The sequence below is a fragment of the Alligator mississippiensis genome, chromosome 8 (genome assembly GCF_030867095.1).
Source record: "Alligator mississippiensis isolate rAllMis1 chromosome 8, rAllMis1, whole genome shotgun sequence".
In the NCBI taxonomy this organism is placed as follows: Eukaryota; Metazoa; Chordata; order Crocodylia; family Alligatoridae; genus Alligator; species Alligator mississippiensis.
Window position 1 is genome coordinate 40,025,538 of NC_081831.1, and position 24,623 is coordinate 40,050,160.

General features: G+C 46.7%; 1 protein-coding gene across 3 annotated transcripts in view; it reads left to right on the forward strand.

Annotated features, from left to right (window-relative positions):
* Window positions 1-24,623, forward strand: part of BCORL1 (BCL6 corepressor like 1) — a 45,091-nt gene that overhangs the window by 15,046 nt on the left and 5,422 nt on the right. For all 3 annotated transcript variants that reach the window (XM_059732679.1, XM_059732681.1, XM_059732680.1), the window contains exons 5-13: window positions 260-425; window positions 713-793; window positions 1,131-1,553; window positions 13,623-13,852; window positions 15,046-15,252; window positions 15,388-15,554; window positions 15,760-15,905; window positions 17,806-17,883; window positions 22,941-23,094. In XM_059732679.1, the coding sequence (XP_059588662.1) occupies window positions 260-425; window positions 713-793; window positions 1,131-1,553; window positions 13,623-13,852; window positions 15,046-15,252; window positions 15,388-15,554; window positions 15,760-15,905; window positions 17,806-17,883; window positions 22,941-23,094 (1,652 nt within the window). The remainder of the gene's footprint in view (window positions 1-259; window positions 426-712; window positions 794-1,130; window positions 1,554-13,622; window positions 13,853-15,045; window positions 15,253-15,387; window positions 15,555-15,759; window positions 15,906-17,805; window positions 17,884-22,940; window positions 23,095-24,623) is intronic.

A 24,623-nucleotide genomic window follows, 5' to 3' on the forward strand; every position in this document is an offset into this window, starting at 1 on the left:
CGTTTAGGAACAGATTTGAAAAACCTGGTTGGCTTTCCCTTCAGCGTATTTAAGGGTGGCCTGGGGTTAACTGGAGTAGCAGGGCCTGTGGGTCAGGCCTGAGGAGCATCAGCAGAGCTGCGTATCTCGCCCGTGGGAAAGGTGAGCTGCAGGGTAATCACAGAGCTGGGGCGGGGGGAACAGTTTTCTGGAATCTTTTTCTACTGCCTCAGCATAGTGAGTTGTGTTGAGCTTGGGCTGAAACTGTCCTTTGCTGCAGTGGCGAAAGCATCATGATGACCTGCATGACAGCAGCAAACGAGAAAGCCGGGTAGGCCTGGCATCAGTGAAAGAGCACAACAGCCTCAGGGTGAAGCGCAAACGCAGGAGGCCAGCAAAAACAGGGGTTCCATCATCAGGCCATCATGGGGACAACAACGAGGAAGGTACTATTACAGACTTCAAACTGTTCTCCATGCTGTAGCATTGCCTGTGACACCCTGCTTCCCTCTTTCCCTCTGCCACCAGAGCAAGCCATTATCTCTCCTGAAGCTGTGTGTGCAGGCAAGGTGTGTGGGCTGTGGACCTGGGCACTAGCCACAGCAAGTTAGAATCCTCTGTAGAGACGCAGTGTGACATGATGTATTGCCCTCCCCAGGCCAGCAGTCCTCCACTTACACCAGAATTCTGCTTCTCAGTGGTATTAGTCCTGAGGGCTCTCCTTTCTCCCCAGGTTACCTTGAGAAGAAACCCAAGAACAATTTCCGGGACTTCATCCCAGTTGTTCTGAGCAGCCGGACACGCAGTCAATCAGGTTGGTAGCTGCAAAAGGTCAAAGAGACCAGCCTCTGCTAGGGGGTTTCATCTAGTAGAATGGCTGAACCAAGATGCCCTTGTCTGTCAGGCACTGCGAGTCCTGCATTTGACTGTCAGGAGCAGGGAACTTTTCCCTGAACTGTTTGCTGGGCCTTAGGGGAGCATGTCCCTACTAATCTGGTCCTATTGGGATTTTTGGGATCGGAAGGTTTTGTTGGGGTGCCAAAGAAGAGCTCTTGTTTCTTAGCTGGGAGAGACTCTTAATGGACGCTGCTTCCCCTTTGCGTAGGGAGGGTGTCTTAACAGCTAGAAATGCCTCTTGCGTATTCCTGCAGGAAGTGCTGGTGGCTCCTCTGCTAGCATGACAGGAGAATGTGATGTGACCGGCCAGGAGATCTTACCACTGCTGGAGGATGAGCAGGAGGAGGAGGAGAATGAAGAGGCAGAGCCATCCTTGAAACACCGCAAACTGAGGAAATCCCATAGGACTTCTCGTTATCACAGCCGCAGAGCCAGAGACCAGTCTCTATCAGAGAGAAGTAGCTGCCACCTGAGGAGGACTCGGGAGCTGCCATGGAGAGTGGAGTCACCGAGACAGCTATGGGACCTCAATGAGGAGGAAGAGGAGGACAGCCACATCAAGAGGAAGAAGAGGAGACGGCAGAAAAGTCGGAAATACCAGACGGGGGAGTACTTGACTGAACGAGAGGAGGAGGAACACATGAGCCTCTCCCACAAGAGGCGGAAATTGAAAGCAGGTACTAGGCCTGGCCAGGGGAAGGGGGTCTCTGTTCCATCTGCTTGTTCAGCACACGCTTTTTCAGGCAGGGATGGTGTTCCAGTGCTGTTGCCAGAGTCCTGCCTTAGAACCCAAGCCCCTGGGGTCATGGATGCATGTTCTGCTCTCCAGGGCTTATCTCCAGTACCACTGTATTACCACTACAATTAGCTGCCTACCAACTTTTGGCTCCTCTGTTTCAGGGGCATAGAACTTACATTACACAACAGTGTTAATTCAGCTCTGGCCCTACCACTCAGTGTACATTGGGCTGAGGAGGGGAGTAGAGGAGGTTGCCCAGAACAATTGGGCTGGGCCTGTGTGAACTCTACAGAAAGGTTTCCAAAGATAGTTCTGTACATGTCTAAAGTAAAGGGAATTGGGAGCATCACAGTTCAAATCAACTTCTGTACTCTCTGATTTTTATATACAAGTAACTTTTGAAGCTTACCCAGTAGAGCACAGGGGAAGTTTTGTCCAGCAGGAGCTCTGGAGAGGGTGGTTGGGAGCCAGGAGCAGGATGATGTCAAGCAAAGGAGCTGGTAGTGAAATCGTTTAATCCCAATTCACATATGGGATTTGCTTCCTGCCCCAGCTAAGTTGTTGCCTTGGTTTTTTAGTTATCACAACCTGGGACTGTGGTTGAGCCAGCGACCTAGATTCTGGTGAGTGTCAGTAGCTCCCCGTAATTACCCATTAAATACCCAGGAGCTACCCAGTAGCTCCTGGGTATTTTGAAGTGTCTGAGGCATGTGGCCACCTGTCCCTATTGTGCTGCAGAGGTACTTTTCAGAACTTTGGAAATAAGTGAATGTTGTTAGCTTCCAAGGTTGTGGAGCAGCTTAGCCAGTGTCTAAGCAGTCCTGCTGGTACTTTCTGGCTTTGGTTGTAAGTGTCTGTCATGGGACTAGTGATATGAAAGGAAATGCTCCTATCATTAAACCAGGGAAAGTGCCTCTCCAGAATGTGCAGTAACTAGTACTGCCCTAGGGCATGGGAGGCAGAAGAGTGTTTTGGCCCCTCAAGAAGTTTATATGTGAATTATGGCTTGTGAGACAGGGAGCAAGTCAGATAGCGATAGTGGTATTTGTGTACTTGCCAAGCAAGCAGTCCAGGCCAGTTTGAAGGTTAGATACCAGGAGCTGACAAGAGTTGGGCTTGTTCAGTGCTTGGATTAAGCTCACACAAAGTCAGAATGTTACAGAAAGTGGTGCTGGTGATTTGGGAAGGAGCATTCTTCACTCATCTTTGTCCTGAAGCTATGTCACAGCATGATGCTATTGGGTACTGTGCTTCTGAAACCAGCTTCTTTCCTATGGTTCATGTAAACCTGGGTGCTGACCGGTAGTGCTCATTAGAAATAAGGATAGGTTGCTTTATCAAAACTTAAGGACATTAACAAGGTATTGTGGTGCCTAGTTTTCCCCTGCCCCCTTCCTTCCCCCCCCCCCCCCCCCCCCCCCGTAGTTTCACTTGGTTATTTTGTTTCTTGTGTTAACTTGCCCCGCAGTTCCTTGCTGAACACTTAAATGGTGGAATTATATGTTTGGAAGGAACATCAAAGGTCATTTAGTTCAATCAGTGCTCCTTTGATACCTGAAGTGAGTGGAAAGAAAGTAAGGAGTTAAATACAAGCTCACTTTTTTGTGTTGGGTACAAGTGCTCGCACAGGCTGGATAGCTAGTCTAGAGTTTTATAGTGTCACCTGTCACTGGTACATAGATGCCTTCCACATAAGATCAGCAGCAAAATCCTGGCTAGACTTCATGGCATTTCTGGCCCTTCTCCCTTTACCTGTTCCATTAGTTGTGGTATATGGAGGAGTGGGGACTAAAAGGGGCTGTTTGAACCGTGTGTGTCACTTTTTATGTAAAGGCTTTTTAAAAGAGGAAGGTCTTGCAATATTTCCTAAAGATGGTCAGCCTCTGGATTCACCTGATCTCTGGAAGACTGTCATAGCCACATCCCCTTGACCATTACCTACCAGTATTCTCTATCAAGAATGATTGGAACCACTGTAGGCTTGGAGCACCTACCCCTGCTGTGTCAAGTAGGTGCATTAATGGCTCCTTACCATCCACTTGCAGAGATGTTCCATGGTATGAGCGTGACCAGGATAAGGTAGCATTGTAGCAATCAGGTTGTATCCTGGTCTGGACACTAATTTTGAGACATCCAGGATTTTGGTTGAGGTCATGTGTTGTTGGTACTGGGTGGTTACAGGTAGAGACCATCCTGTTCACCATGTATTATTACCCTGAAACAGCAGTATTTTGCATCATGCCCACTGCATATAGACTGGAGCCTTGACCCTCCCCTATCCCAACTCCCCACTACTGTCAAGCTGACAGTGTTTCACATCCTCCTCCTTTCCCATGTGCAGTCTATGTCCAATTCTGCAAACAGTCCTCTTCCAAGCACCCTTATCCTGAATGTTTAATTTGCAATATTTAAATACTACAGCAATGACTACACTAAAAACTTAGGTAGAATAAAATAAAGATGGGCAAACTGCTAGGTGACAGTACAAAGCACTTTGGCAGTGGGAATTTGATGTGAGGAAGTAGGAAGTAGAGCAGGGTGGTCAATTATTTGGGTCTGCAGGCCACATAGGGAGTTTTGGTGAGCTGTCCTGGGCTGGGTCAAAACCATGCCTATCTCCCTCCCCGACACACCTGTACTATTCCTGGGCTTTGCCCTGGGCCCTGTGCAGGATGGGGCTATGGATGTGTGGAAAGCAGCGTTGGGAATGATACTGGCATGTCGGGCTGGGGCGGGGATCCTGGGCTAAGCAGCAGCAGCCTGCAGAACCCAAACAGTAAGTGGCGGCTTCGGATCGGGTGTTGGGAGCTGAAGGGTTTTAGAGCAAGCAGAAGGCAAAGGACTCCTGCCAGCTCTGCAGTCCCCGCAGGGGCTCACCTCTTTCTGCAGATACCCCAACTACTGGCAAAGCATGGAGCTGAGCATTAACCCAACCTGAATGACACTGGGAGAGACCTAAACAGGCACCATTTGCAGCCCTGGGGGCAGCTGAAAGGAGTCGAGAGGCAACAAAGGGCTGAATGGAAATGAGAGTTTTGTGGTGGGTTGGGACTTGGGAGGTAGCAGAGCCACCGCCAGGGTGAGGAGCAGTGGAAGGCCTGGGCTGCATGGAGGGAGAGCACAGGTCGGGCAAGGTTGCATGGGGCACATTGGGTGGTAAGTGCCAGGCGGGAGCCACACAACGGGGGCCATGGCTGGAGACAATATTAGTAGGGGTAATCAGGAGCAGCAGCTCTGCAAATGCAGCCAGTCACTGCTGGGCTCCTGTCCCAAGGCACCCAGCATGGGGTTGCGCCCTGCAGCCCATGTTGGGCTCTGATGTTCCTCCCTCTGATTGCTGGGCCAGGTGGGTGAAAGCTGTGCCTTGGTGCTGGGGCTCTAGCTCAGAAGCCAGCAGTTTTTTTTTAACTGAATATAAGCCTCCACTATTTTGGCAGGCATGCCTAGTGCCATCGATTATCCCAGCTTGGGCTGCCCTCTGCATCTGTGCTGGACAGGACTGAGGAACCTGTAGTGGGCCAGACAGAATCCCTCAGCGAGCTACTGTATTTTCCCATCCCTGCAGTAGAGGCTACAGTTGCATTTTTTTATACACTTTACTGTTTTCTGAATTAACTGCCTCAACTGAGCAAAGAGATGTTGGCATTATTCTACCCAACACCTCTACTTAGTGTCCTGCTGCATTCAAAACAGCAAACAGGGTGATGAGAAGGAATGGGATGAAAAAAACCCACAGGGAATGTTAAGCCACTGTAAATCAACATTAGCGATCACTTAAAGTATTTGTTTAGCTCTGGCCATTACCCTATCTTTAAAATGATGTTAAGGGGCTTCAGAGATGAAGCATGGTGACAATTTGAGGCCTGGACAAATTCGCATATGAAAAGAGAGTGAAAATATGAGGGCTGTTCACTTTGAAGAGGAACTTTCTAAGAGTGCACCCAATTATTTATTTATTTATATGGAACACAGCAACCAATAAACAACCAGAACAACCTATAAAAAAATGGCACTGAGGAATAAGGCGAGAGTGACAGTTTTAGATTTGATATCCATTGCAAAGCATTGTCAGTAGCCTGGTGCTGGTCTTTAATGCAACCATTAAAATGATGACTAGGACATTCCTCCATGAAGCGTACTATAGTTTGGATTTCTCCACACACACGCTTGAGATCTTTAATAAAATTCCATTTATGTAGTAGGTAGTTGCATCTGCCTTGCCCAGTACAACCCCTGTTCAACATCCAGTGCCACCTTGGTAAAGCAAAGCCAGGGAGTTTAGATGTGGGGTCCATGATAAGAAATTTATTAATGATGTCAATTGTGTTCCATTGCTGGATCCATTTTTCCTTGATGTCAAATTTTTCATCATTCTGCTCTTTTTCTGTACTCCAAAATGGCTTTCTTGATGTAAGCCTTGGCCTAGGTGGGTCATTCAGTTCCTCAGAAATTGATTGTGAATTGATTGTAAGCAGTTTTTTTTGTAGTCTCTTAAAGCAGCCTGTTTACGTCAGGAGGTGGGATGTGAGAGAGAACAGAGAGCCAAGGAATAGGAGTGGATCCGCAAGTACCTGTTATGAGTCTTTGTTTTATTCAGCCAAAAGTAGATCAGGTTGGTGCAGGCGCTGCTGTGCCAAATTGGGGCACAATACTCAGCCGCTGAATAAACAAGGACCAGCACTGATGTTCTGAGAACTTCAGCATCACTTCCCCAACTTGTACCAGCCAGTTTTGAGATGATGTTATTATGTGTGGCAAGTTTGTTATTTGTACATGATGCTTGTAGGTGAGACTATGGTTGAGGTGGATTCCTAAATATTTGGGGTTGAGTTCATCATTGACCCAATTGTAAAGGTAAAAAAAAAAAAAAAAAAAAAAAAGAATGGTCTACAGAAGATAGCTAGGCAGACCTGAATACTGTTCTCAAAACACAATAGGCCCCTGGCAGACATCAAAACAATGGCAGGATTGGAACTGGAGGAATTTTATGCCCCATCCTACATATTATGCCTCCTGCCATGCCAGATGTGCATAACATTCTTGCAATCCCAATTATGCTACTGTAGAGTTGCCCCAAGCCCAATCCTTCAGATTGGATAGAGCAGTGTTTCCCAACCAGTGCCTCATCAGAAATGAACAGGTGTGCCATGGAATTTTGCCATGGTAATGAGCTACAATAGGTATGAGGATAGGGAATGCCTTAACAGGTGTGTCGTGGAAAATTTATATTAATGTAAGTATGTCTTGGGCTGGAAAATGTTGGGAAACACTGGGATAGAGTATGGCTCTGTCCCAAATTGAGGACTGCCTCTAGCCCCCAGCAGGTTTCAGACCTGGGACTGACCTGGGCTGGTCCAATAATCAGCTGATTGTTGGATCTGGCCCTGGCAGTCCTGGTGTCAGTTTTGAGACCTCACACTTTCTGGGATCCCCACACTTTCTGGGAACAGTGTGACAATCAGTTGATTGTCAGTGGTCCCAGGACAGGCCTGGGACTGGCCAGCTGCATGCGCAGTTTTCAGAAGTCCCAGGACACTCGGATCCAGGAGGCGCTCTCACATCTTGGGGTCCCTGTGGCTAACTGCCTGCAAACTGCCATTTTAAAGTGCCTTGCCTTGCAGCTTCCTCACAGGAGGTGTAGTACAAAGCAGGAAAGGCTGATGGGCCCAGGGGCTGCCAGGTTCCTGGTGGGAGGGCTGCGGAACCTTGAAACCCATTTTCACCATCTGGACTGGGGCTGTTCTGGTTCCAGTGCTAACCCCCAGCCCTGTACCAGTACTAACATCCAGCTGATTGTCACCTTATCAGATAGGTGGTCAGTGAGGTGGAGAAAGGAGCAGTGCATTTTGGGATGCCAGAGGACCCAGCAAAGACCATAACCCAAGGTGTGACATGACAAACATTCAATTTAAAGCTTGGTAGAAACCAGCAACAAAATGTTCTGCATTTTTCAAGCAACATTTTTCTGGCTACGGCCATTTTTATTGTGCAGTAATTACTTTGGACACGTAGCATGTATAAATTTATTGTGAAATTAAACTAGTTAATTGCACAACATATGGCATATGTATCAGGGGCCTCAATTATACTGAAAAGCTGAAAATATTGGACATTTGCATGAATAACAAATACATTTGATTATGTCAGGTAAGATTCAATGAATTGTGCAGGGGCATACATCTTCTTTCTCCTTTCCAGGCGTAGATCAGCCCCTAACTCAAGAGGTTGAAAAATAACTTCCCTATAAACAGGCCCTCCCATGGTTTCTGGCTTTGGGATTGGACACACCTTCCATTGAAGTGTCTGGTGCTGGGCATTGCTAGAGTCAGGATAGATGGAGCACTGGTTTGATCAAGTCTGGCAATTCCTATGTTTATTCCATTAGGAAGGGCTGTAGTCCTGTAGTGTCAATCCCTGCAGCCAATCCAACATTTTACCATGAAACAGGATGGCATGAATACTGTGAATGATATTGTGAGTGCTTTCTTTCCTCTTTCTATTCTCAGACTCCAAATGTACAGGATCTTTAAACCCATACAATTGACATGAGGGGTTTGTAGTTAATTTGCTTGAGTTTGGGGTAAAAAAGGGGCTGTGAAATGCTTGGGAGCAGCTTTGTTTTGAGCATAGGAAGACCTTGAAAGTTCTACTGCTCGTATTCCTCCGCAGAATCTTGATGTGACACAGGCCCCCAGTATCTATCCCTGAAGAAGCCTGGCATTGCCCTGAGATGATTTGGAGCCATGTACAGGGCTCGTTCCTGCCCCTGCTTTTTGTTTGTTTGTTTATTTGTTTTTTTGGCCCTGCATGGACTTTATGAGCAGCTGTTACCTGTGCACCTCAACAAAGCGCTGTCACATGGGTCTTGCCAGTTTTTCTTAGGTGGTTTGCTGTAATTCACCTCTACCTTAGCTTAGGTATACTGGTGTTTGACTGTAGGTAGACATTGGACCACTTGCTTAATTAGTGGCACCAAGAAAAAAAAATGCCATTTTCTTGTATCTGCCACTAAAAATGGTTTGGCAGAATGTTTTTAAAAAGTATGTAGTGTGTTGGAAAGCAGGGCCTTGAATTACAGTTACATGGCCATAGAAATTACTACAGAACTGTGCTGGGAAATGTAAACTTTTGTTTTTAACCAAGTAATTCTCTTAGCCTTGTGGTGAAGAAAACTTTCAAAATATGCCCAGTGCAGCAGTTGCAGCAGCCATCCTGATCGCACTGGATGGATGAGACCAGCAGGGGGGAAAGTTCTGTGGGCTGCATGGGTTCCCATATTTACTGGAATCCAAGACAAGGTTTTTTCCCCTCCCTTAATCAACATGGGGGAACAAAAAGCCTTGTCTTAGATTTGAGTATGGGGCCATGCCAGAACCAGAGCTGCCACCATTACTGCTGCTTGACTGGGACTGGAGTGGCTAGTGTAGTGGGGAAAGGGGCACGCAGCAGGGGATTGTGGTGTCTCTCATGCAGTGCTGGTAGGCTGGGAGAGGACTGCAGGGTAGGGGGAGAAATGGGGGAGAGTGTACAGTATGAGGGAGGGTGGATGGCACATGGGGGAGACCGTTCAGCAGCAGGGGAGTTGCTCTGGCTCCAGCCCTAACTCAGGCCAGGGCTTCTGCCACGGCCAGACCAGGCCAGGGCCAGAGCCACTACGTGCTCCATGCCCTGGGCTGGGGCTAGAGCTGGAGCCAGATCATTCCCATCACGTAAGCAGCAGGGGTGGGGGGCAGGCAGCAAGTGTCAGGAGGGACAGGTGTCAGGGGGTAAGGGGTAGGAGTCAGGCTGCTGGCCTCCATGCCACTTGTCCCCCACTGCTGCTTTCCCTACCACAACAGTGGGTGGGACAAATTTAAGATGACCCTCCATTAATTATATTCTATACAGGGAAAACTATAATTACTGGGGGGTTGTCTAAAATTTGAAATTGTCTTGGATTCAGGTAAATATGGTCATTGAGTCTAATATGCAGCATGGGGTACAGGGCTTTACCTGAAAGTAATAGGAGCGTATTTTTCCTTCCAACATAAGGAGAGAGAGAAACTGGCAGAATGCATGATGCTGAAGGATAGCCAATGTGGTTTTATTGCAGGCAGGTCATGTCTGACCAACCTCATCTCCTTCTATGATCAAGTAACAAACCGCTTAAATGTGGGAGATGTGGTTGATGTCGTGTACTTGGATTTTAAAAAGGCCTTCGATATGGTCTCCCATGACGCTCTTATAAAAAAGCAGTGTCCATGGTCAGGTGGGTTGGGAACTGGCTAAGGGGTCAAACCCAGAGACTGTTAGTGGATGGGTCTGTATCGTCTTGGTGGGAGGTGGCCAGTGGTGTCCCACAGGTTTTGGTTCTTTGTCCTGCACTGTTCAACATCTTTATCAATTATTTAGATGAGGATGTGGAAAGCATGCTGGCCAAGTTTGCAGACAATACTAAGTTATGGGGAAAAGCGGTCACACTAGGGGATAGGATGCAGATCCAAGTAGACCTGGACAAGCTGGGAAGGTGGGTGGAGCAGAACCGGATACAGTTCTGTGAGGATAAATGCAGAGTGCTTCATCTGGGGAGAAGTAACCAGCGACATGAATATAGGTTAGGAGGAGATGTTCTCGCCAGTGTGATGGCTGAAAGGGACCTCAGGGTTATAGTTGATCACAGGATGAACATGAGCTGCCAGTGCAAAGCTGTAGTCAACAGAGTTAATAGCATACTGGGATGCATTAGCCGACGTCTCACGAGTAGGGCTAAGGAAGTGACACTTTCTCTCTACTTGGCGCTGGAGTACTGTGTCCAGTTTTGGACGCTGCACTACAAAAAAGATGAGAATCTTGACAGGGTCCAGAGAAGGGCCACAAGAATTGTTAAGGGCCTGGAGGACAAACCTTATGAGGAAAGGCTATAGGATCTGGGACTGTTCAATCTGGGGAAGAGAAGACTGAGCGGGGACTTGGTGGCCATGTATAAGTATGTAAGGGGTGAATATAGGGATCTGGGAGAAAAACTGTTCTCTAGGGTGCCCCAGGGGAGGACAAGGAGCAATGGCCATAAACTGTTGGGGGATGGTTTCAAGTTGGATATAAGGAAGAACTTCTTTATGGTAAGGGTGACCAGAATCTGGAATAGGCTTCTCAAGGTGGTGGTGCAGTCCCCAACCCTGGAAGCCTTTAAGAGGAGACTGGACAGACACCTTGCTGGGATAATTTCATCTGAGCAGTATTCCTCCCAGGAGCAGAGGGGTTGGACCTGAAGATCTTCTGAGGTCCCTTCCAACCCTTCATTTCTATAATTCTATGATTCTATGTCTCCTATATAAAGATGACATCTTGACTGCAGCCTGAATTATTGTGCTACTACCAGCCAACTCCAGTTAGGATAAGTTTTCAAAGCTCTAGAACTCATATAGCGTATCCATTTTTAGATGCATTTTTTAAAACAAATTCTTTGCTACAATAGCATTTATTTATTAAGAAAACCTCCAAACCCACTCAAAAGAAACTCTGTTACAGTGAAGTATAGGAAAACCTTTACATTTTCTAAGTTGCGGCCAACTACTGAAGGGCAAACTGCTCATACTCATGATCTCCCTGAGAATTAAATCCAACAGCTGTTAACATAGTTAATGGCGACCTGTGCTCCAGAAGACTTTGTGTACATGAATTTACAGGAATTAAAATTGTGGGTAGTCAGAATGTGGATTATAAAAAGCCTGAAGTGCCAGCCAAGATAACTTTGGAATGAGTAACCTGTATATCCTTCTTCTCTTCAAGAAATGTCACTTTTGCCTGGCAATGTTGGCCAAAACTGTTTTACCAAGGAAAGTTAGAGTTCCTACCAAGCTCCCATTGATAGCATAAGCCTTATGGTAGAAATCGGTTGTATTTTTCCATATTGAGGGACCATCCTCTTTGTGTAATGCAGGGATACAAAATGGTGTTTGTGGAGCTATGAAAAACTTGCCTGGTGTTCTAGGAAGTATGCTGAGTCTTTCTTACCCTGTCCCTAATGGGGAAAGAACTGTTTGTTTATGGGGATTGCTGTATTGATCACTTAAACCTCCACACACAGCCTTTATCAGCAGTGCATGGTGCACACATTTCCCTGGGAGAATGGCAAGTGATGTAATCCCTTCAGAAGAGAGATGGAGAGGTGAAGGGATGTGCCCAAAGCTGGGGAGGGAGCACACATGGGAGTCTGGCTCCCCAAATCATGCTCAGACTTCTCTATTTCAGTCTTACTCAGTCAGTTAGACAGTGGTTTCCTTGGGCAGCATCCATTCCTTTGCCTGAAAAGTGCTTTGTTCCCCTGTGGCTTGCTTTAATCAATCCCTGCTAATCTGTTACTCTGGAAAGGCCCTGTACATTTCTCTGTCCTCAACACCATTTTCTCATATCCTGTTTCAGTATTTTCCATTCTCATTGTGCTCTTGCCACTGGATGGTCATGTTGAACTGAACAAAAGAGTCAAGGGCCAAATAGCTCAGCATTTCTGTGTATTACAAGGCGAGGGGTGCAGTGGTAGCACCCCTACTGTCCTCCAGATAGTGCTTGGGGTTTGTTAAAGCACAATTAACCCTTAAATGGAATGTGAAATACAAATGCAGACAACTCAGTGTCTTAAAATCAAAGTCTCGGACAACTCAGTGTCCTAAAATCAAAATGCAGACAATTCAGCGTCAGACAACTCAATGGCTTAAAAAATCAAAGTCTAACTTCATTAGTACAACAAGTGTTATCTTGGCAGTTTCTATATTCAGAGAGAGAAAAACATTCAGTACAATAATCTCACCCAATCCCAGATGTTACTTTGCTCAACAGAAAAGACGGCCACTCAGTTCCTGGAAGCAAAGGGTACGTCATGGGCTGGGACAGTCTAGACAGATGCTGAAGGCTGAATTTATGACAATGACAAACTTTCTTGCTCTCCCTTTTTATGTTTTTCTTCAACTTCGCTCCTTTGACTCTTTGCTTTCGGATTGGTCTCTCTGCAGTCAACATACTGTTCATCTTTTATCCCAACACCATATTCTTTTTGTCTAACAAACCCATCACAAGCACACCTCTTAATTTGGCCTTTTTCCAGTGTCTTACTTTGGGCATTGTCCATCGGTCTCCCTTATCACCTTTCATTAATATATCCAATTCATTCTTCCCTCTGATTCAGCTGGTTAGTGCCAAGTTCAGTTAATTGGAGCTAGTAACAAGGCCATTGCTATGTTATGTTAAAAGAACTTCTCACAGTGATAAAAAAAGAAAAGATATAATGAGCACCTATGAGCTCTACAAAAACAACTCACAGACAGCTAATAATAAAAAACAAAAGTTAATAAGGGCAGAACTTAAGCAATGGCTAAATATAAACAGTACTATACACAAGTGCAACTTCAAAGCACTAAACATAACAAGCTACCCTAAAGGGTGTGTGTGGCGGGGGGCGGGGAGGGTGGGGGGACTCTTATTTCCATTGAGGGACTTTAGCTTACAACTTCCTTTCTTGTGTGGGAAGGAAAAGAGAGATCATTGAAAAGCCTGTGCAAGACATGGCTCTGGAGGAGGTATCAGTTACTATTTGGTGATACGAAGGGAATGCCGCCTTTCTTCCAGCATGTGTGTGTGTATAGCTACTGGAGAATATGTCAATAAGATGAGAACTTGCATTCTTTTCTCCTGTGTGCTCTCTCAGCCACTGGGCAACATCTAGAAAAATGTTGTAACCAAGAGTGTAAGTAACCAGCCCTAAACCTGCTTAGAGTAGAGACCTGTACAGGGAAAGGCCTGTTCAGACCAATAGAACTTTCAGCTAGTATGCATCCTGTTTCTTTATTTTCAGTGTGTTACTCTCATGCCAGTATATGTTTACTCTTCTGTACTCTGCTTCTAGACTGACTGAATATGACTTTGATGGCTCTGGAATCAAGTTTTGTGGGAACTGGCTGCTCTTGCCCCATAGATGGGGATCTTGGCCTTTGTTTATGCACCGTATGGACTCTTCACTCCTATTTCCCCTTAGATTTCAGGTACCGAAAGCAGAAGGACTCTGTACAAGGCAAAGGCACAGGGCTGCGATTGAGAAGCAGGCTTTCTCCATCCTCTCTGAAGTCCCAAGGGCGCCCAGATTTCCGAAACGGCTTCCTTCTTGATCACCCAGACAACTCCTCCATCCAGGAAGCACTAGAGAAACCATCAGGAAAACGCAAATGCAAAACCAAACATCTGGCAGGGCTCTGTGAGGAGGGGAAGGTATGATTCAGGCCTAGGGACAGGATTCATCAAGGCTCTGGACAGACATAACAATTGAAGCACTTCAAAGGGCAAGCAGGCAGGGGTACACATCCTTTGCAGCACTCTAAAAATGGCAGAAGGGCTCCAAAAATAACCCTTGAGGAAACTGTTACTATTCAGAAGTTTATTACTTTGAAACACTTCCTATTACGTGTACACACTCTACAGAGCATGATAGAATGGCTTAGTCTTTCAGCATCCCACAATGCTCTGCTTCTTCCTCCCCTCCTTTGCTCAGAGGAAAGTGAGAAGAGCAAGGCAGGCTGTCAATGAGTGCTCTCCTGTGTGCTCTGCCTCTGGTCTCCGTGCCTCCTGACTCCCCCACACCACCACTGGAACAAGTAAATCCCCCAACTGGGAGACCAGAGGCCTCTTGTCCTCTGTTTCTCTCTCGGTTTGATGAAAAAGGTGCTCTGGGAGAGAGGGCAGAGAGAGCATGGAGATTACTCACTGACAGCGGGCTCTGCTTCCCCTCAAGAGGCTGGGGCTGCAGAGTGCTCACAGAAATTGAGTGAGCCATTGATCAATGAGTGCTCTCCTGCATGATCCGCATTTTCTCTCCCACAGTGTCCCTCATCCCACTCCATGTAGGACTTGAGAAAGTCCAAGAGTAGGTGTGGGGGCATTGAGGTTCCTGTCTCCCAGTTCATGGGGGAGGTGCTCCAGTAAAGTGGAAACAGCATGCAGAAGAGAGCACTCATTGACAGGTGGCTCCACTGCAGAGTGGAGGCTCCACTGCAGAGTGGAGGCTTCATTGCACAGTGTTCATGGATGGGGTCTTGCAGGGTGCAGCAGCCCTCTGCCACACCCTGGCTGGAGAGGACACGGCTGCATGCAGCTGGAGTGATTTTCAAGCACTCCAACACAGCAGAGGCTGTACCTCTGTGTGCAGCTGAAGCATTCCATTTTTAAGTGTTTCAAAGAGCAGCTGCTTTTTGAGGGGTGTATTTGGTAGCCGTGTGACAAAAAGACGTACAAAAAACTAGAACTCTTGGTTCCAAAATGATACCTTTTATTAGACCAACTGCTTTTTGAAGCACTTCAGATGTTATGTCTGTCTCCGCCAGCTCACCATGCGCAGGGCAAATGGTTCCTGTGGCCAGCCTTGTCCAACTATGCTGAAGAAGCTTCTTTCATCCTTTGTTTTCTAGGTGAAAGGGCGATGGAATCAGCCCAAGCTGCGCTCTTTGAAAAAGTCCCCAGAGCTCTGGTCACTCTGTAAGTCACAGCGGGTCAGCCCAGAGAGCTCCTCTGAACTACCTGTGTCCCAGCATGTCCCTCCTGAAGCTCGGCGGCTGATTGTGAACAAGAACGCTGGGGAGACTCTCCTTCAGCGAGCGGCACGGCTTGGTTACAAGGTGAGTGCTGGATCAGAGGATGTCTCTGAAGATTACTGCTGTCTCCTCCTTGTTCACTACTGTAAGTCTGAGTGGCCCAGGCCCCTTCCTTTTGGTTTATCTGTAACCAGGCCTCTCCGGTGTTTATTTCTCCAGGATGTGGTGCTATACTGCCTCCAGAAGAAGAGCAGTGATGTGAACCACCGTGATAATGCTGGCTACACTGCCTTGCATGAAGCCTGCGCACGAGGCTGGATTGATATCCTGCACATTCTGCTGGAACATGGAGCCAATGTGAACTGCAGTGCTCAGGATGGCACAAGGCAAGGTGGCTTTCAGCACTGTTAACCCAGAACGACGGGGGCAAGACAGGAGATCGTAGAGCCAGGGCAGCAGAGTTGGGAGTCTTTCAGGAAGTGGTGTTAAGCTGGCTTGAGGCAGCAGTGCCATCTGGCAGGACGTAGGTTATTTGATCTATGAACTCTTCAGCTCTCTTCATCTTTTGCTAACACTTTCTTCCCTCACCAGGCCTGTGCATGATGCAGTGGCAAACGACAACCTGGAAACCATGTGGCTTCTACTCTCATATGGTGCTGATCCCACTCTTGCTACCTACTCCGGGCAGACAGCCATGAAACTGGCTACTAGTGAAGTGATGAAACGCTTCCTTAGTGGTAAGTGCTGAACCTTGGGGCATCCTAAAGACTAACACTGAGATCAGTCACCTCCCCTCCCCCCTCCCAGAGATTAAATATTTTTCAAGCAGGTGGTGTCAAATATAAAAACTCACATCTATATTCAGGGCCACAGTTAGGCATTAAGAGTCAGGAAATGCCAGCACACTGATGAAATGGGCAAGTATAACTCTGTCCGTGGTGCCCATGTCTTTACAATCCAGGCTTTAATCACTGAATGACTTGGAAAACAGCATATAATTACATATAGTGCAGTAGAACCCAGATCATTCATCTCCAGTGATTCGCAACCCGCTTAATTCACATCAGTTTGCCAAATTAAGGACTTACCCTACTGCTGCTGGCTGTGACTTTTACCTCTAAAGACGCTTCTTCTCTGCTCAGCTGGACCTCTGCCATGGTCCCACACAGCTGTTTGCTGCAGCTGTATAAACCCCCAGACAGATTGCATTATCTAAATGAGCAGTGTATCCCAGTTCTACTGTATAGAATTCCTTTTCCAGTTTTAGGTACACAATCCAGGGACATCTATGAAAAACTGAGAACATGTAACTAAAGACAGTATAATGCAGACTCCCAGGGGGCCAAGCCAATGTGTATTAAGCCCAAATGCTGGCAAAGCTTGGCTCTAATATGCAGCCCAAATGCTCCATTAACACTGTGAAGAAATGCAAAACTCTAAAACCCTTGATTCAGAGTTTTATTAGACCAACTAAGAAATCACAAAAAAATATCTTTTGTGATTTCTTAGTTGGTCTAATAAAAGGTATCATCTCTGAACCAAGAGTTTTAGAGTTTTGCATTTCTTTTTGTCTCAGACCAACATGGCTACCAAATACACCCCATTAACACTGTTGCAGCTGAGAAGAGATGCTGTCAATTCTAAAATCATTTTATCTGAAAACTTGCTTACCTGCCATTATTAGGAGTAATGCTTCAGAATGCGGTAGCTGAAAGATTGGATTGAACTGTGTTTGGTATGTGCACCATCTGGTAGATTCAGCATCACTTTTTCCCTAATTTTTGTGGGTCTTGTGCAGCAGCAAGGGAGAAAAACAGTTAGGAAGGGTGACTATAAAGGGATAGAACAGGTGTTGCCTCCAGCTGCTTTTTACTAGTTTTTCCCCTTCTTAATTCAAGTTGATGAGGTACTTCTTAGAATCCTCTGGTTCTGGAAGGTGCCAGCTGAGCTGTGCCTGTGTGTACCTCTGGCCTTAGCTAAACTCTCAAGTGTGCTTGGAATCACTGCTGTGATGACTGTTGTCTACAAACTCACCCCATGTCTTCAGTCAGATCAAGTGGTGTCTGCAGCAAGGCCACCAACAGTAGTGTCTGCAGCAAGTGGTGCACGACCAAGTGGTGTCTGCATCCGGGCCACCAGCAGTAAGGCAAGTGGTCACATGATGAGGCAGAAGCAGCACAAGTGGCAGGGGCAGCAGGGCAAGTGGCCATGTGACATACAGCCACAGTGTGAAGGTTTACAGCCCTAGCTTGCTGCCAAGGGCTGTCCCACAGCCCTGGAGCCTCAGATTCCATGGCAAGCCCCGCCCTCTCCTGGCCACACCTACAAATTCCCTAGCTTGCCTATAGCCTGGGGGTCAGGTGGAGAAGTTCTGTTGGCCAGAACCGGCTTGTGAGCCATATGTTTGACACCCATGACCTAGAGCAGTTGTGGGAATCTCCCTCCTTGGAAGTTGTTAAGGGCAGGTTAGATACAAATGTGTCTAAGATAGTTGAGACAGGGATGATTCTGCCTTGTGCAGGCAGTTGGACTAAGTGACTTCCTCAGGTCCCTTCCAGCCCTACTTTTCTATGATTCTGTGATAGTATTGTGTTCTAGCTGGTCTGTGTGAGATGCCTTATACTGTTTTCCCTTCAGATTACCTCTCAGATCTCCAAGGTCGCACTGATGGGGACCCTCAAACAGCATGGGACTTCTACAGCAGCTCTATACTTGGTGAGTTCAGTAAATCCCATTTCCATTTGCCTCTTCAGAGCAGAGACAGTGGAGCTGTTGGATGGTGATGAGAACAAACAGGCAATCTGAAACTTGTGAGACTTGTACCACTGCCTCCTGATCCATGTGGTAAAAAAAGAGCATGAATTGAGCATATGAAGTACTCCACACCCTTCACTGTATAAAGAAGCCCCTAGTTCCTGACTCTTCTTTCTTTTTCTTTGAGTATTGGTCTACACGAGGACTTACCATCCTATGCCCCATGAATTGGATCTGGCCCATGAAGCTGGGGAGGCTTTGCCTGTTCAGTGGCTAAGCAGAGTTGGGGGTTGGATGGGAGCAGGTGCCAGTGGTGGTTATAGCAGAGCAGGCCAGGTGGGAAGTGGCCCATGCTACAAAATGTTGCCAGCTTCTGGCTTAAATAAGATGCTTCCCCACATGCATGAGATTGGATTTATTGGTCAGTGGTCTCCATTTCATATGATCATAGGAAAGTAGGACTGGAAGTGACCTAACAAGATCATGTAGTCCAGCTGCCCGCTCAAGGCAAGATCATCCCTAAGCATTTGGATGCTTATGAACCCTCTGAGGTCTTAAAATGTAAAGGATCCCCAGGTGCCACTCAGTTCCTTCTTAGGGGACCCACCTCTTGGTCCACTGCTACCTTACAATTACCTTTGCTATTATTTTTAATACTAGTTTCCTGGTAGTCTTTGTAGTAATCTGTTAAATCCACTGTCAGGAAAAAGTGGGGAAAAAAGAAACTCATTAGTCCTTCAGAAAGTTTTTCTCAGTACTGAGTTATCAGTGACTAGATCACCTCTGTGATGGAGGCTTTGTCTCCAGGCTTTAAGACTTTTCCAGCTTGTGAAGCAGCCATACCTTTAAGGCTAAAAACAGACAACTGGTTTAATTAGGGCCCTGATTAGGCTGGAATATGACTTGCACCAAAACACCACACTAGGATTAAATGTCAGTTAAGTTGAATTAGACCTGATTGTTACGATTGTTGAGGCAAAGTGTTAATTTGAGTAATTCACAGGTACTTAATGTGAAACAGTAGACTTGTCCATCTGTAAAGTGTTGAGTTTGCTGGTTGTCTGTTTTTATCCTGAATGATCCGTGTGTCTCAGCTAAGGAAAGGGGCAGGTAGATAAAAAATGATTAATATGAAAATGTTCTTTGAGGTGCACTCAGAAAGCTGGAGTTGCTTGTTTATTTTTTTTGTTAGTGTGCTATGAAGGGAAGATCTGATCCCAAACCCTTTTGTGAAAAGCTCTTGTTTCTTCAAAATAGCATTCAGCTAGTTTCCCAGGTACTTGCAGTTTCATTTCCAGAGGTTAGCTCTTTTCAGATTCAAAAAGAGCTAGTCACCTCATCAAAGGTCCTTTGGATCAGCCAGTGACTCCTACTTGGAGAAAAGAGAAGGGCTCTGAAACAGACCTGACCGTTTGATCACCATCCCTGGTCTCAGCTCAAAAGAAAGTGAAAATTCACTACTCATACAGGTCAGTTTCAGGCTCCAGCATCCAAATCTTACCAGCTGGCTACAATAAATCTGCCTACACCAAATCTGACCATCAGGCTAGCTATTCAGCACTGTTCCAATTCAGTTGAGACACTTTTACTAGTGACTGGGGTACCACGTTCTATGTTACTCAGTTCTTCAGATACTACGCCATGATGGGGAGACAATTATAGTAACAGTTTCTAATCCAGTACTGATTCTTTTGGCACCAGCTACTTCCAACGTATCTGGAGACAACAGTAACGTCAGAGCTGGAATCTCCTCTGTTTGATTTTTACCTTTGTCAATAGCTTCAATATCTCCCTTGATACTGGAATCCAGGCTTCCAGTTGTGATTTTACTATGTCCAGTACCTTTAGCAACAATTTCAGTACTACAGTTTTGACAGCAACACACTACTTAAATGAACAAGAAGGAGCAGTTCCCCTCCTGTCCTTTAAGGGGAATTGGAATGATGTGTTCAGCATCAGATCAAACTACTAGTAGTTGTGCAGTTTCTAGGAATTCAGACTGGCTTTTACTCACAGTCCCTCTAATACTGAGTTTCTTTAGGAAGAAAATCTGGCATGGATGTGATGGTTTAATACACAGAGGCAGTACACCCACCTATTTAGCAATTTTTCAAGCTCCCAGACATTCTGGATGTTGAATTGGAGGATCAAGGTCTGTTTCCATATATGATTCCAGCATTTCTGCATTTCACAGCTTGGATAGTGGCTGGCTGAGCCTGAGAGAGAGAGATTGTTCTGTGATATAGGACATTTTCATTCTAAGCTGGAAACCTAAAACAATATACAGTACTAGGTAGAAACTAGTTTTAGCAAGGGGATTTTGCCATAATATTCACCATGAAAATGCATCTATTCTTGTTAGCCTGGATTACCTGTTTATCACTGAACATTCAGGTCCCTCAGATAGTTCTGTGAAGGTTCACCTAGGAACAAATCTGCCTGACAATCCTCCATATGATTTTTTAAATTCTACAGTAAGCACTTTTGAAGGTGCAACACGTTTTTTTATCTTTTAGGGATTTTTTTCTGTCCTGGGGACTTGAATGTTGCCATTCTATTGTATTCTTTTAAATTGCTAACTAAGATAGCATTTTTGATGGCTATCACCTCCAGAGAGAGAGAGAAATCCAAGCATCAATGACACGACCATACCACCTTCTGTAAGAACAGGCACTCTTCTTCTCCATCCTAATTTTTTTTCCTAAAGTAGCATCAGAGTTTCACTTAATTGTTTTATATGATTAACTAAACTTCACTCATTCTTGGCAGACTCTGAATTCTATGCTTTGCTTACTTTAAATGTTATCTCGTATTACCTCAGCAGGACAGAACTATGCAGCAGATTATTTGTATCTTCAGGTAATAAATACAGAGGTCTATATGTGGAGAAAAAAAAAAGAGAGTTTCTTTACAATGTTATTCAAGAATATTTGTCCACACTGTAGCCTACCACCTCCCCCACAAATGCATATTTCTTTAGTGCAGGGGTGGGCATCACCCCCACTTCTTGCAGGTAGGAGCTCCCCTCCCACTTACCAGCTGGCCAGTTGCCTGCTACCACATTTGGTGCTTCCACATGGGGCTCCCAGCAGGAGTGCTGCACAGAGCCTGCCTGGTCCAGTGGCACATGACAGGGGCAGCCATGGACTGGTTATAATTGTTTTTTGGAGGGGCCCTGCAGGCTGGATAGAATGGGTTGGCGAGCTGAATCCAGCCCAAGGGCTGTATTTTGCCTACCTCTGCTTTAGTGTAATGGGTGGTGAAGCACCTTAGTGATGCTTCCTGCCAACAGGTCCTTTTTGCCTTTAGGAGAGTCATTGGAGGGAGTAGGCTTGGGTATATATGTGGCTATTATGGTCACTGCTAGCCAAATGTTTATGTGGGACCAAGAGTGGGGTCCATGTAGAAAAAATATCTTGAAAAACCTGTAAGGTAAGGAACCATTCTTTCCTTATCAAAACTGAACCACAGAATGGAGTTGCCAAAGGAGCTCTGCATGCAGAGTATCCAGCAGTCTGAAACAAACCAGCCCCTGCAGCCCGAGATATGGAACTGGGCAAGAGGCTCAGGTGGAATCTAGTGGACCTGACCTAATTGGGTCTGGAGAGGATAGGCTCTGGATAGAAGAGATTATTGCTTTGAATTAGGGATGTAAATACCAATTTAAAAAATATCTGTTTAACCGGTTGTAATTACAGTGATCAAATGGTTAATCAGTATGGCAACCCCCAGATTGGCCCAGGTGGGGCTGTTCTGCCTGGCTCCAGCAGGGTGTTTCAAGCCCTCTGAGGTATGGCGGGGTCAGTGACTCCCCAGGGCCATAGCTCTCCAAGGCTGCGCCTCACAATAAGCAAGGTACAGTGCTCTGGGCCCGGATGTGGATGGGACAGGGTGCACTATGGGGCTGAGTTGCAGGCCCCGGGGAACCACCCTGCACCCCCTTACCTCCACCTTACCCTGCCAGGCCTTGTGGCAGGGGGCGGAGAGGCTGCAAGCAGCTGCACTGGGGTCCATGGAGCCTAGCTATAGGTACTAGTTCCCCCTTTCCCTCTCATCCTCACTCCTCCCTCCCTCCCGCCTGTCCTGCCACCTTCTGGTTCCTGTTGGAACACTATGCGGCTTCCCTCCCCACCTTTCCCCTGCTGAACTGCACCCCGCCCCATGCTAAATGATAACCAGTTAGCTAGAACTGGTTATCACTGGGTTTATTGGTTAAACAATTAATTGTTTAACTGTTCACATCCCTAGTTTGAACAGTCTTGGGCCTTCCTTGAAGAGGGGAGGGCAGGACCAAATTAACACATAGACAAACTAGGCACATACCTAGGGCCCTAAGTGAAGAAGGGGCCCAGTTGTGCTTATTTTATATGTTGTAATTACTGAGTGAAAATAAAGTAAAATAAATATACAGTATTAAGTAGGGGCTCACGAGTGTGTTTGGGCCCACTAAAGGGTTAATCCGGCCCTGGGGGAAGGGGAACCAGCTTCTTATTTACCTAGATGCTGGGGTAAAAGAAAGTGTGAGACCCCCCTACAGTGTTCAGCGCTACGTCACTGTCAGGGCGGCTAGGATCTGGAACCAGCTTCCAAGAGAAGTGGTGCTGGCTTCTACCCTGGGGGTCTTTAAAAGGAGGCTGGATGAACCCCAGTATTCTTTCCTGCCATGGCAGGGGGTCAGACTTGATGATCTGCTCAGGTCCCTTCTGACCCTACCAACTATGAAACTATGACAATGCAGGCTCCATTGATCTCATAGTGGCCAAATCATAATCAGGCAGATAAAGCCACTCATAGGCTCATGGAACCATGTGAAATGTTTTATTGCCTATTTTTGCTCTCAGCCCAGTAAGAATGTGGCTGTCCCAGCCTGCATTGCTGTGCAGGGGCCCTGAATTATACTCCTGGTGCTGGGAGTTTTTTCTGTCCCTCCCTCCATGTCATCACTAGTTCCCAAGGAAATGTGTGTCAGCTAGAGTGAAAGCATGGGGGTTGCCAACACCCAATTTTGCTTTTTTCAGAGGGAAAGGATGGGATTAGCTGCGACCTTCTGCTCAATCCTCCTGGAAATTCGGATCAAGAAGAAGAAGAAGAAGACTCTGACACATTCATGTTTGAGTTCTCAGACAAGCCTCTGCTTCCCAGCTACAACCTCCAAGTGTCAGTTTCCCGAGGGTAAGTGTCACTTAGTCTTTGCACAGCAGATTCTGGGACCGAGAAATTTGGGAAGCAGAAATGTACAAAGTGGAGCAGATTCTCAACCAGGGTGCTGCAATTGTTATGCAATATTAGTACCGTTAGGTGTTTAAACACTTGCATATGATTCACAAGACAAACCCAGACATTTCAAATAGGAATCCATAGTTTAGGTACCATTTTGACCTGTTGCGGTATTTCAGAGTTCTTTACAACACAAGAATCACTTTGCTGTCTCAAAAAGAGAACGGAAACTAAGAGCTGGCATTTTCTAAAGTTTAAAAATATTAAGAACTGCTGGACTTCTGGCCAGGGTGGGGGAAGTTGATCTAATTGAGAAATGGGGAAGTCAGTGAAACAGAGAACATGCACCTGCCTGGTTAGCTGAGAGGTCAAGAATATCCCATGCTGCCCTCTAAGGGGGCAGAGAGAACAGTAGGCAGGGTACATGGGATGTCCATATACTGAGCAATGGATGATGCGTGCTTGAGTGCATTTGAGAAACACTATAGAAACACAATAGAGATAGCTGATATATTGCACTTACCTTGCATTTTTCATTGTAGATATCAGAGTGCTTGACTGGGGGAAATGCCCTTATCTCTGTTTTACAGATAAGGAGGTAGAGGAATGGAGAGTTGTCCCTGGTGTGTCAGTGGCAGAGCCAGAAATAGAATTCAAGTCTTTTGGTTTCCATTCTGGTGCACTGTCCACTAAAGTCCTGTCTCATAAAGGTGCATAGTACTGGGCTATTCCATTATGGAAGTGGACGTGAGGAAATGTCAGCATTGTAAACCCAAAATCAAAGAAGCAAATAAGTGTTCAGGCATTGTTAAGTGTTGGGTGGAGATTACTGTAGAGCAGGAGTGGGCAAAATATGGTCTGCAGGCTAGATCTGGCCGACAGATGAGCACCCACCAACTGATTGGATTCAGCCTGGGGCATTCCATATGGGGCCAAGCCCTGCCTGCTCCTGCTTGGGAAAGCCTGCACCAAGCACCCATCAGTCCTGCAGCCCCGGCTAGAGTACACAGCTTCCAGGCAGGGCTGCTCCCAGTGTGGCTGTAGCCACATGGGTACTGCTAAGTTTCCTCTGCCTCCAGCAACTCCTCCTCCTCCTGCCCCTGCTGCGCTGCTCCAGGTGAAGGGGAAGCTGCAGCCAGGTGGCTCCAGCCCGAGCACATGGGGCTCCTGCTCCCAACTGCTTTCCACCCACTCTGCCCGCTTGGCACAATGAGCAGCCACCTGTGGGCTGCCAAATGGGTGGAAGGCAGCTGGGAGCTAGAGCTGGCACCCTGCACACTGGGGCAGGATCTGCCCAGCTGCAGCTTCCTCTCCACCTGGAGCAGTGCAGGAGGAGGAGGAGAAGGAGGAAGAGCTGCTGGAGGCGGGGGAGAGCCAAGCAATACCTGGGCAGCTGCAGCCACACTGGGAGCCTCCCCAGTAGAAAGCTGTGTGTGCTGACTGAGGTTGGTGGGCATGGGTAGGAGCACAGTGCAGGCTGCGCC